Source organism: Pelodiscus sinensis, chromosome 31 (assembly GCF_049634645.1).
Source record: "Pelodiscus sinensis isolate JC-2024 chromosome 31, ASM4963464v1, whole genome shotgun sequence".
NCBI classification, from domain to species: Eukaryota; Metazoa; Chordata; order Testudines; family Trionychidae; genus Pelodiscus; species Pelodiscus sinensis.
Genome location: NC_134741.1, coordinates 1,059,687 through 1,073,288, shown reverse-complemented (window position 1 = coordinate 1,073,288; position 13,602 = coordinate 1,059,687). Strand labels below are relative to the sequence as shown.

Here is a 13,602-nt window from a genome sequence, read left to right as displayed (position 1 = left end):
AATCTTATGCAACACAGATGAAGTGGCTGAGTGGTTAAGGTGATGGCTTGCTAATCCATTGTCCTCTGCATGCATGGGTTCAAATCCCATTCTCATCGGGTGTCTGCAGTCCTTCCTCTTGCTTCTCCCAGAAGTTCAGTGCCAACCTCTTCTGTAACCCTTCCTGTCCCAGCCCCCTCCCACTGCAGCCTGGGGAAAGGGGAAATCTCTACAGAGATACTCCCAGATGTGACTCTCAATCCCTTCTGCCCCCAAGGGGAAACCTCACAAAGATGATTCAAGGCAGGCAGCTGGGCTATGGGGGGTCTCTGAGATGCCCCAGCCCTGCAGCTTGTTCCACCTGGCTGTTGCCATGGACCCTCTGTGAGGTCACTGCCTTCCAACGAATGAGCTGAGGTGCTGCAAAAGGCCCTTGTGATGTCACTGCTGCCTTTCAGGCTCATATCCTCCCCTGGGTAGCCCCTTGGCATGTCAGCTGCTCTCCCTGTGTCCCCCCCAGTCACTCAGGGCTGGTTCTGAGGCTCAAACAGGGAACATCAGGGGCTGCTCACGGTGCCGCAGGCTCCCAAGGTCACTTTTTAAATGTCATGGCAAGCCAGGATCTATCCCATCCCTTCCTCAAGACCCCATCCCTTTGTTAAGCCCCTGCCCTGTCCAAACCTTTCCATGGACTATTCGTTGCTAATGGACATTCACCATTAATGACATAATTACACCCAAGACATTTTGCTAGTGCTGCAGCTGGGGAGAAATAATTAAACAGATTAAGCATTTGAACTGTCTCATGTTAGTTGATCAAACTTCATGTTAAATAAAGGAAAACATTACAGCCAGCACAAAAGGTTTCAGTGTCGCTTTATTTATGGCAGGGGTGGGGAATGTTTTTTGGGTCAGGGGGCACTGATTCACAGAAAAAATGGGAGCCACAAAAATGAGAAACAAAAAAACTCTTCCAGAGGCCCCCAGCCCTCACTGATGTGGCCCTCAACTTAGACACCTCACACCTCTGGCATTCCAGTCCCCATGGCGTGAGGGGAAGGGAGAGGGAAAACTGAGGTTCAGATTTACTTTCCTGGGGTTCCAGAGCTGGTGGATTTTGTGGACCCGCTCAGGCTCTGAGGTGGGGACAACTCTGAGGGGTTCAGTGGCCCAGGTTCCCTCTAAGTTGTGTGGCAGCTCAGCCCTGCAGTTACTTAATGATCTCACCCAGCCAGAGGCTCAGGACTCCGTGCATGGTGCTGCCTGGCTGGAGGAAGGACACTTCCTCCTCAGCTACAGCAGCAGCTAAACTCTCCCAGCCAGCCAGACCCTCCTGCCAGTTGGGTCTTGCTGCCCGTTCTCTTCCCCCCGCATTGGCAGCCACCCAGCCCACAGGAAACAGCTGCATGAATTGCCCTTTCATAAAGGAGCCTTGGGAAGCAGCAGGGACAATGTGGGCTCTGGAATAAGGTGGGTGGGGCAGAAGAACTCCTTATAGGTGGGAGAATTAGCTCAAGTAGCAGAGTGCTCACTCAGTATGTGAAACAAAATACAGGACTATGTAGCACTTTAAAGACTAACAAGATGGTTTATTAGATGATGAGCTTTCGTGGGCCAGACCCACTTCCTCAGATCAAATAGTGGAAGAAAATAGTCACAGCCATATATACCAAAGGATACAATTAAAAAATGTGTTCATTTTTTTTAATTGTATCCTTTGGTATATATGGCTGTGACTATTTTCTTCCACTATTTGATCTGAGGAAGTGGGTCTGGCCCACGAAAGCTCATCATCTAATAAACCATCTTGTTAGTCTTTAAAGTGCTACATAGTCCTGTATTTTGTTTCAGCTACACCAGACTAACATGGCTACATTTCTATCACCACTCAGTATATGTGAGGCAGTAGGATCAACACCCATGTTGTCCATGAATAGTGGAATCCCCACTTTCCCTTTCACAGACAAAACCAGCTGGGGAGCTAAGGGTCTCCAGTGACCTCTTCCTACTTACTCTCTTCAAAAGCCAGCCCCACTGGGGCAGAAAGCTGCTGGGCCACATCGTGGAGACAACTTGCAGGTGGAGCAGAATTAGTCCCCTTGGGAAAGTGCTGCCTTTGCTCCATGGGCTGGGTAAAAGAACAAAATCCACATCCAGCTGGGGAGGAATGGTGGCAATCAGTTTTCTGGAGTTATATTTAGCAAGTCCAACTAAGACTCACCAAATCAAACTCAGAGGGACAGGGCTCCCCCATCATCTTCCAGTACTTCTGCTCTTTGCTCCCTTTGGCTTCCTGCTGGGGGGGAGTGGGGAACCATTAAGCTCAACGGAAGGAAGCTGTCCCAGCTACTTATGGAGGGATGGTAGAAGAGTAACCAGATTCCAGCACAATTACACATCCCACATGTGGGGGCTGGTTTGATGCTGAACCCCACAGATCAACTATGAGACCCCCCACACTCTCCCTGAGCTCTGGAAGCCAGGGTTGTAGGTTAAATTCTGTTTGGTAGGTGACTTTAGACTCAGAAAAACATTTGCATCTCCATGGTGGTCTAGTGGCTGAGATTCAGTACTCTCACTGCTATAGCTGGGGTTTGATTCCCAGCCAGGGAAAACAACCGCATCTATTTCCATGCAAGCTGCCAAGTCTTTCCTCTCCATCAACAGGTCATGTTATACCATCTGTGAAACAATGGTGGCTTATGGGGGTCCTCCTTCCAACCTCACCAAGACAACACCTGTCATTGACACAAGTCTTTCAGAAAGGGCACAGCTCTGAGACTCACACTGCCCTCCTCCTCTTACATGTGGGCAGCCCTGCAGGAAGCTCCATGGCACACACAGCACTAGCCCAGTGCAAGTCAGATTGACACGAGATCCATTGGCTCAGTTTTGTTGTTGAAGGAGACAACACGGAACTGGCTCCAGCCCCCACTCAGTAACCTGAGGAAATGACCCACCAGACCTGGGCACATCGGAGAGGCAACAATTCCCCACTGGTCAGGGAAGAGCCTCCCTCTTACACAGTAATGGAGCCTTCTCCCCCTGATCCTGCCTCCCTCCCCTTCTCTAAGCTCTCAGGACATGTCTATATTACAGAGGTTTCTGTTGTAAAAATGGCCATTTTGCTTGACAAAACTTGAGCAACGTCCACACTGCAATTGTGTTCTTCTGCAAGAAAATCGAAGGAATAGAGGGGGTTTTCTGGCATTGGTAATCCTCATTTTACAAGGAAGAAGCCTTTTTGCAAAAGAGCTATTTCAGAAAAAGGTGTGTGTGGTTGGAGAAGAAAGTTCTTTTGGAAAAAAAGAAAAGGGGAAAAAGCACAGGTGCCCTGGTGGCCATGCCATCTATAAGAATCACAGCTTACATGCGAGAGTGTCCAGTCAGCCTGGACTCTCTCTTTTGAAAAAGCAGATCGCTTTTTCAATGCACTTTTGCAGTGTGGATGCTCTCTTCTGGAAGAAGTATTTTTTTGGAAGCTCCCTTCTAAAAAAGGCTTCTTCTGAAAGAAGCCTGTACTCTAGACATAGCCTCAGGGTACATCTACAAAGCACACTTATTTCGAAAAATGGTATTTTGAAAAGAAAGAAATAGCTTGTTTTGAAATAGCATGTCCACACTACAGGGAAGCCTCAAAATTAGTCCAAGGAAGGCTCCCCTAATGTGGACATGTTACTTCAGTTTAGAGCTGCAGGAAACACAGGGGAGTAATTACTTTCAATGGCCCTGGGCAGGAGCTATTTCAAAATAGCAGCAGTGAAACATCCATAGTATGGCTATTTTGAAATAGCTATTTCTGAAGAAGTATTATTCCTCGTGCAATGGGGTTTACAGATTTGTAAATAAGCCGTGGCTAGCTTGTGAGGAGAACACATAGGAAGAGGGAGGGGCCTCTGAAGGCATTTGGCCATCTGACTGACTCTGCTGGGAAAAGAAAAAAGGGGACTCCCCCATCACTGGAGAATGTGAGTATTAATCCCACTACTTCTTGCAGGCTAAGCAAACATGCTACCACTTGATCTAATTCCCCAGTTCTGTCAGCATAAGACCTTTTGGTGACTCTTACCTCCTCTACAGGGATGTCTGTCTTCTAGGTTAGTGATTCTTAACCAGTGGTATGAGTACCCTTAGAGGTACTTGACAGAAGTCTGGGGCAGGTACCACAACATAACTGAAATTTGGAAAAAACTGAATTTGTTTTAAATTTTACAGCACTTTATTATTTTTGTATTTTTTACACTGCAAAATTTCATCGCCAGCCGAGCTACAATTAAGTTGTTTAATCAAATGTGTTGCAATGGTGGAAAATTTTTGTGCGTCTGAAAATTATAGGAACTGGGGGTACTTATTTGTTTTAAATAGGTAGTACTTACTTTTCTTTTTTTAAGAGTATTTTATTTAAAAAAAGGTTGGGAAACCCTGTTCTACACCAGTTAGTCATGGGAAAGGAAAACGCTCCAATGAGGCTTCTCCTCACACTCATGTTTGTGACCCTAATTCTTTTTCTGACATTGTGGGCAGATCTCAGGAAGGAGACTCCCTGCAGAAAGTCATAGTGGTCTCTAAGATTGCCCCTGCCCTGTAGCCGGTCTGACCTTGCCATTGTCATGGACTCTGTGAGGTCACTGCCTCCCAATCTTCTTTTGCCAATAAGCTAAGATGCTGCAAAAAGCCCTTGTGATGTCACTGCCTCACCCACTCTGGCCTTCCAGGGCTAATTTCCTACTCCAGGCAGTCCCTTTGCATGGCTGAGCTGCTCCCAAGGATGAAAATTACATTTTTACAGGTACTGTCATCTGTCATATTAGGCATCACCTCTTGGGCAGGGGGAGGCTAAAGGCAGGAAATTGAGGGAGAGGTTGTGATAGGACAGTACCTGTAAGAAATTACAGTGTGGAGTGGAGTGTGGGAGACTCAGGGCACTCATCTGGGGAGTGTATGCTGGGAGTGGGGCTCAGGGGTGGGGTGAGGATCTGGGAGGGTATAGAAGTCAGGGCACAGGATTAGGGATGTGTGTGGGGGGAGGGAGCTTGAGGCTACGACTGTGTGTGTGTATGTGTTCAGGGTATCAATGGGACTAGATGTGTGGTTGCCCAGGTCGTGTCGGAGAGAGGTTTCTTCAACCATGGGATACTGTTTCAAGCACAAGGATTGTTTGGAAGAGACAGGATCCACCTAACCAAGAGAGGAAAGAACATCTTTGCGGGCAGGCTTGCAAACCCCATGAGGAGGGCTTTAAACTAGGTTTGTTGGGGGACAGTGACCAAAGCCCTGAGGTAAGTGAGAAAGTCGAGTACCAGGAAGAATCCCAAGGAGGAACGAGCAACAAAAGAGGACCCCTGATTCAGATGGAGAAGATAGGGAGATCAACTGGTTACCCTAAGGTGTTTATATACAAATGTGAGAAGCCTGGGAAATAAACAGGAAGAATTAGGAGCCCTGGCCCAGTCGCAGAACTATGATTTGATTGGAATAACAGAGATGTGGTGGGATGACTCGCATGACTGGAGCACTGTCATGGAAGGGTATAAACTGTTCAGGGAAAACAGGCGGGGAGAAAAGGAGGAGTTGCATTGAATGTAAGAGAGCAGTATGATTGCTCAAAGCTCGTATTTAAAGGAAGAAAAAACTGTTGAGAGTCTATGGGTTAAGTTTAGAAGTGGAAGCAACAGGAGTGATGTTGTGGTTGGTGTGTGCTATAGACCACTGGAGCAGGTGGATGAGGTAGACGAGGCTTTCTTTGGATAACTGAGAGAAGCTTCCAGATTGCAGGCCCTGGTTCTCATGGATGACTTTAACCACTCTGGCATCTGTTAGGATACAAATATAGCAGTACACAGACAATCCAGGAAGTTTTTGGAGAATGTAGGGGATTACTTCTTGGTACAAGTGCTGAAGGAACCGACCAGGGGCCATGGGCAGCTTGACTTGCTACTCACAAATAGGGAGGAACTAGTAGCAGAAGTAGAGGTGGGTGACAACCTGGAAAGCAGTGATCATGAGATGGTAGATGTCAGGATCCTGACCAAAGGAAGAAAGGAGAGTAGCAAAATACACTTCCTGGACTTTAGAAAAGTAGACTGACTCCATCAGAGAACTGATGGGCAGGATTCCCTGGCATGCTTACACGAAGAGGAAAGGAGTCCAGGAGAGCTGGCAGTATTTTAAAGAACCCTTATTAACAGGGCTCACCAAGCGCCAGTGAGCCCTGCTCACCAGTCACGCAGAAGCGCATGCTGCGCATGCACAGACCGTGCTGCACATGTGCTGACCATGCTGTGAGGCCACACCGGGCTAAAATCTACCCACCACGGGTGAGTAGATTTCCCTAACTGTCGACACCTGCTTATTAAAGGCACAGGAAGAAACCATCCTGATGCACTGTAAGAAAAGCAAATATGGTAGGCGACCAGATTGGCTTACCGGGGACAGCCTAGGTGAGCTTAAACACAAAAAAGAAGCTTACAAGAAGTAGAAACTTAGATGACTAGGAAGGAATATAAATATATTGCTCAAGAATGCAGGGGAGTTATCAGGAAGGTGAAAGTGAAATTGGAATTGTAGCTAACAAGGGATGTGAAGAATAACAAGAAAAGTTTCTACAGGCATGTAAGCAATAAGAGGGTATGGGGCTCTTACTGAATGAGTGAGGTAACCTAGTGACAGATGATGTGGGAAAAGCTGAAGTACCCAATGCTTTCTTTGCCTCTGTCTTCACAGACAAGGTCAACTCCCAGACAAATGCACTGGGCAACGCAGTATGGGAAGGAGGTGTACAGCTCTTGGTGGCGAAAGAATAGGTTAGGAACTATTTAGAAAAGCTAAACATCCATGGATCCGGATTTAATGTATCCGAGAGTACTGAAGGAGTTGGCAAATGTCATTGAGGAACCCTTGGCCATTATCTTTGAAAACTCATGGCAATTGGGAGAGATTCCAAATGATTGGGAAAAGGCAAATGTAGTGCCCATCTTTAAAAAAGGGAAGAAGGAAAATCCAGGGAACTACAGACCAGTCAGTCTTGCCTCAGTCCCTGGAAAGATCATGAAGGGGTTCCTCAAGGAATCCATTTTGAAGTACTTGGAAGATAACAAAGTGATCAGGAATAGTCAACATGGATTCATGAAGGGTGAGTCATACCTGATGACTCTGATTTGCTTCTATGATGAGGAAACTGGCTTTGTGGATATGGGAAAGTCAATGGATGTGATTTACCTTGACTTTAGTAAAGCTTTTGATACGGTCTCCCACAATATTCTTGACAGCAAGTTAAGGGATTATTTATTGGATAAATGGACTGTAAAATGGATAGAAAACTGGCTAGACTGTCAGGCCCAATCAGTAGTGATCAATGGCTTGAAGTCAGGTTGGCAGTTGGTTTCTAGTGGAGTGCACCAAGCATTGGTTTTAGGACTGTTTTTGTTCAACATCTTTATTAATGACCTAGATGAGGGGATGGATTGCACCCTGAGGAAGTTTACAGGTGACACTAAGCTAGAGGGAGAAATAGATACACTGGAGGGCAGGAATAGGGTCCAAAGTGACCTAGACAAATTAGAGGATTGGACCAAAGGAAATCTGGTGAGGTTCAACAAGGACAAGCATAGAGTCTTGCACTTGGAATGAAAGAATCCCAAGCTGTTACAGGCTGGGGACAGACTGGCTAAGTAGTAGATCTGTAGAAAAGAACCTGGGGATTACAATGGATGAGAAGCTGGATATGAGTCAAACAGCATGCCCTTGTAGCCAAGAAGGCTAATGGCATATTAGGATGTATTAAGACAAGCATTGCCAGCAGATCTAGAGAAGTGATGATTCCCCTTTATTTGGCTCTGGTGAGGCCACATCTGGAGTATTGTGTCCAGGTCTTCCCCCTCTGCCCTAGTATAGAAAGGATGTTGATGCATTGGAAAGGGCCCAGGGGAAGGCAACCAAAATGATTAGGGGACTGGAGCACATGACCTGTGACAGACTGAGTGAATTGGGTTTCTTTAGCTTGCAGAAGAGAAGCGTGAGGGGGGGATTTGATAGCAATCTTCAACTTCCTGAAGGGAGGTTCCAAAGTGGATGGAGAAAGGCTGTTCACAGTAGTGATGGATGGTAGAACAAGGAACAATGGTCTCAAGTTATAGTGGGGGAGACCTAGGTGTATATTAGGAAAAACTATTTCACTAGAAAAGTGGTGAAGTACTAGAATGGGTTACCTAGGGAGGTGGTGGAATCTCTATTCCTAGAGGTGTTTAAGTCTTTGCTGTACAAAGCCCTGGCTGGGTTGATTTAGGTGGGATTGGTCCTGCCTTGGGCAGGGGGCTGGACTTGATGACTTCCTGAGGTCTCTTCCAGCTCTATGATTTGATTTTATGATTCTATGCTCCTGTGTGTATTATATCATAATTAGCCAATTAGCCCATCATAAGACATGATTTTCAGGTCTCTCCTCCACGTTGGCCTTCTCTCCTGAGCCTCTGGTCTCTCTCCCTCCTCCTCCTCCTGCCTCCCCCCCTCAGCTCTCTTCTGCCTCCTGCCTCTCTGTCTTGCTTCTCCCCCTCCTGCTTCTCACTCAGGGGACCGCAGAGCCCAAATGGTCACTTGCGTCACTTGCTCCCATGTGCAAGAACTCAGCCTAGCACCACTGAGAGAGGCAAAGGGGGGCACGAAGTGGGGGTGGGGTGGTGACATACACAGCCTGGCCCTGCCCCCTTCCCCTCCCACCGTGGTGCTCGGCTGACTTCTGTGCTGCTCAGCCAGGCTGCCGCAGGGGAGCAAGAGGCTGTTTGGGCCCCGAACTCCCCATGCTGCATGGGGACCACGGCACCCAAATGGCTGCTTGCAGTGCTTGCTCTCCCGCAGCGGCCTGGCTGAGCGGTGCAGAAGTCAGCTGAGCACCACAGCAGGAGGCGAAAGACGTGACTCAGGCAACAGTGCCACCCAGAAGGAACAGCCAGGGAAGCAACAGCGCCACCCAGAGGGAACAAGAAGCATTTCAGTGTTACAGAGTCACAGACATTGGGCTACTATATATATGATTGTTGAAATTTGAGTGGTAAATCAAGGTTTTCCCACAGTCATGGTGTTTTCCCCTCTGAATTCTTTAATGTTTAACAAGGCCTGATCTCTCCCCAAAGCTTTTCCCACAGTCAGAACAATCAAAGGGTTTCGCCTCTGTATGGATTCTCTTATGTGTAACAAGATTTGAGCAACTACTGAAGCTCTTCCTAAAATCAGAAGCTCTTCCTAAAATCAGTTGAAAGTTTTCTTTCCTGTGTGCATTGTCCGATGTATATTAAGATGTGATTTCAAACTGAAGCTTTTGCCACAGTCAGAGCAGCTCTGATCTCTCACTGAAGCATTTCCTATAGTCAGAGTTGAAATATGGCTCTGTCATGTGGGTTCTCTGATGCCTACAAAGATGTGAGCTCCTACTAAAATTTTTCCCACAGTCAGAACAAAAAAAGGGTTTCTCCCCTGTGTGGACTCTCTTATGTGTAACAAGATTTGTGTGCCTACTGAAGCTCTTTCCACAGTCAGAGCAGTTGAAAGGTTTCTCTCTTGTGTGGATTCTCTTATGTATAACAAGATGTGAGTGCCCACGAAAGCTCTTCCCACACTCAGAGCAGCTGAAGGGTTTCTCCCCTGTGTGGATTCTCCTGTGTCTAACAAGGACTGATCTTTCACTGAAGCTTTTCCCACAATCAGAGCAACTGAAGGGTTTCTCACCTGTATGGGTTCTCTTATGTGTAACAAGATATGAGCTCCTACTGAAGCTTTTCCCACAGTCAGAGCAGCTGAAGGGTTTCTCCCCTGTGTGGATTCTCCTGTGTATATTAAGATGTGATTTCCAACTGAAGCTTTTCCCACAGTCAGGGCAGTTGAAGGGTTTCTCCCCTGTGTGGATTCTCTTCAGTCTAACAAGGTCTGATCTCTCACTGAAGTCTTTCCCACAGCCAGAGGAGTTGAAACATGACTCTGTTGTGTGGGTTCTTTGATGTCTACAAAGATGTGAGCGCCTACTAAAACTTTTCCCACAGTCAGAGCAATAAAAGGGTTTCTCCCCTGTGTGGACTCTCTTATGAGTAACAAGATGCGCGCGTCTACTGAAGCTCTTCCCACAATCAGAGCAGTTGAATGGTTTCTCTCTTGTATGGGTTCTCTTATGTCTAGAAAGGTGTGAGCTTCTACCAAAACCTTTCCCACACTCAGAGCAGCTGAAGCATTTCTCCCTTGTGTAGATTCTCTGGTGTTCAGTAAGAGTGGCACAGTCATTATACATGGAGGGTGTTTGTTCATAGAGGATTTTCTGTTGAATGGTTTCTATGTTTCTTTTCACCTCTCTGCTCCTGTGACTGAATTTACCTTGTCCCTTCTCTGGATGGTTTCCCAGCCACCTATCTGGGCTATGTTGACTCTTACAGATCTCGCCCTGCTCACATATCTGGGAAACATTCCCTTCAAATCTTCCCAGTAACATTCCATTTGGAGCCATTTGCTCCAGTGCTTCCTGCTGAAGACTCTTCTCATTGTTCTCACTCAGCATCCCATCACCTGCTGGGACAGAGAATCCAAACAGGAGTCATTCCCTGTGCTGAGCTGAAAGGAAAACTCTGAACAGGGAACAGAAAAGGGGAACACACCCAAATCATCCTAATAAGTTCAATAATCATGAGCTGAGTCCATCCTCCTTCCCCATAACCATCTCCCAAAGGAGTGAGCCCAACCTTTGGCTCCCACTCTTTGCCCCCTACTCAGACCGGACTTGAAGACAGGCTGAAGAGGCAGTGAGACTTGATGAAAATGTACAAGTAATACCTGCTACAAGGACACAGAAATTGGTTTCTGAGTCAGGTTAGTGGATTGATCACCTATGTGGGGGTCACTGATGATCTCCCCTTCCTCACAGCCCCAAAGATCTGGGATCTGCAGCTCCATCCCTTGCTGCACACAGGAGATCGCTTTCAAAACTAGAAATTCTGCTTGGGGAACAATTAACCAAGTGCTGATTTTATTCGTTAAGGTCTGTGCCATTACTGCTTCCAGAGCCAGGATCTGAGTCACCCACCTAAAGAGGCTCCTTCCCCACCTTGCAGACTGGGCTCTGGCCAGTACAAGATTCCAGGACACACTCACCTGCAGTAAAGATGCATCCCCCGTCTTGGGAATGGCCCAGCTGATTCCAAAGGGGAGCTGAGCACCCTGCTGCACTCTTTAGGGTACAACTAAGTCTCTGTCATGGCCCCTTCCATCCCCCATTCCCATCCCACGGCAGGACAGGATCACACTGCTCAGAAGTGGAGCACCTATTGAGGGGTGGCAGGTCTGACACAGTGTCACCCAGGTAGGGCTCAGACTGCAACTGCCACATGGCAGGTCACTAGGGCTTGGAGAGAAAGGACCCAGCAGAGCTCTAGCTCAAGGGCTCTGTTCACAAAGCTCCTGGCTGGGGGGCTCAGCTGCTCTACTGGGCCAGGAGGCAGGGGAAGTTGTCTGAGCACAAAATGAACCCTTGGCTAGTTGCTTCAGGCCCTGCCTATGTTCCACACTCCCAATCCCAACAGCCTGTGCCTGAAGTATGGCCCACTTGGTTCCCCAGGGGAGCTGAGTGCTCTGTTGCACCCTTGAGGGAAGTGGTTCTCAAAGTGTGGTCCATAGAACACTAGTGGTATGTGAACATCTTGTAGGTGGGCCACAAATTTGGGACTTGCCTCCGAGCCTTCAGTGTGAAGCCAATGCTGGCACTATGGCTCTAAGCACCCCCAAGTTTGGAGTGCCAGCACCAGGTCCCTACTATGTGGGGGGAAGGGCGGAGAAGAGATCAAGCCTTGGGAGCAGAATATGACTTGCAGAAGGAAATGGCTCCATGCTGCCATTCCCCCTCTCTCTGTCTGAAAAACACTCCCATGTCTAGGAGTGGCAGGAAGTATGGAGACAGGTAAGTGACCCCCACCCATCTCAGATTCCACATCCCTATCCCCAGACCTCCACTCTCAGCACACTCCTATACCCAATCTCCCACTCAAACTATCCTCTTCTACACCCATTTTGTCATCACAGGTGGTTGACTTGTGGGGCGCATCTAGACTGGCAAGATTTTGCGCAAAAGCAATTGCTTTTGCACAAAAACTTGCCAGCTGTCTACACTGGCCACTTGAATTTGTGCAAGAACACTGACGATCTAATGTAAGATTGTCAGTGTTCCTGCGCAAATATTATGATGCTCCTGCTCAGGGATAAGCCCTCTTGCGCAAATGTTTTTGCGCAAGAGGGCCAGTATAGACAGGGAAGAACTGTTTTGCTCAAAAAAGCCCTGATGGCAAAAATGGCAATTGGGGCTTTCTTGCACAAAATCGTGTCTAGACTGGCCACCGATCCTTTTGCGCAAAAGCACTTTTTGTGCAAAAGCATCCGTGCCAATCTAGATGCTCTTTTGTGCAAATGCTTTTAACAGAAAAACTTTTCTGTTAAAAGCATTTGCGCAAAATCATGCCAGTCTAGACGTAGCCGCAGTCTGTGGAAAGGTCTGCATTAAGCAGTGTGGGCCATAGTCTAAAAAGGTTGAGAACCACAGCTCCAGGGTACAACTAAGTCTCCCTCATGGCCTGTTCCATCCCCTCACCCACCCAGGGCAGGACAGGAACATGCTGCTCAAGAGCCATAGGTAGGGATTAGACTGCAGCAGCCACATGGCAGGTCCCTAGAATGTGGAAAGGACCCAGCAGCTTCCCAGCTGTAGCTCTGTAAGGGCTCTGTCCAGAAAGCTCCTGCTCATTGGCTTGGATGCTCTATTTGAACCAGGTGGAAGCAGACGTATTTACCTGAACGATGAGGCAAGTATTTAGTGTCAGACCCTACCTAGACTCCAGACTCCTGCCCTCTGCCCATGGCTGGGTGGGCCTTGACACTGCCCACAATAGCTGCTGCTTCCATAGCTGGCCATGGTCATTTGGCTGTGCTGCTTCTTTGGGTGGGGGTGGAGGGGGTGTCTCGGGCACACAGCTACCTTGTCCCTGCAGCTCAGCTCCCTTTCTGCTGCCTCGGTTGTACTCTGCCACCACCACCCTCTGTGTGTGGATTCCAGCTTTCCTCGTGGCCAGCCTAGCCTCCCATTTGTTGTCCCCCTTGGCTGCACAGAATCAACCATTCACATTTTTGGCGCCTTCCTCACACTGTCAGCCAGACTCCTTCTTGGACTTTCATTTAGTAAGGGGAAATCCTCCCTGTGGTGTTATAGGATTAAAATATGACCATGTAGGTCATACTCCCACTGTTAGCACAAGATTTGTTGTAATTGTGTATGTGTGTCATGTGCGGTCCGCCAATGGGAATGTTCAGATGTGATGATTTTGATTATCCTGTCTGCACGTGGACATCATTTTTGTACCTCAAGTTATGAATACTGACCATGCAGTCGAATTTCAAATGTAGTTGCTGATGTGGAAACACCTAAAATATAATTTCCATCCCATCCAGCCAGTGCACTGTGAGTGGAGCATTCAGAGGGATGGTCCATCCACAAAACATGCAGGACCTGGAAAGCTCATCCCCCACGGACAGACTTTCCTATGGACTTTTCAGCCAGGTGGTGGGCAATGCTGCCATGGCTCATCAGAGCAGGAAAGGGCATGT

At 47.7% G+C, this 13,602-nt stretch overlaps 1 protein-coding gene across 1 annotated transcript; it reads right to left on the bottom strand.

Annotated features, from left to right (window-relative positions):
* Positions 1-1,779: 1,779 nt before the first annotated feature.
* LOC142821571 (uncharacterized) lies at positions 1,780-12,207 on the bottom strand. The gene has a single exon (XM_075912915.1). The coding sequence runs from the start codon at positions 10,514-10,516 to the stop codon at positions 9,302-9,304; it is 1,215 nt and encodes a 404-aa protein (XP_075769030.1). The 5' UTR covers positions 10,517-12,207; the 3' UTR covers positions 1,780-9,301.
* Positions 12,208-13,602: the final 1,395 nt, after the last annotated feature.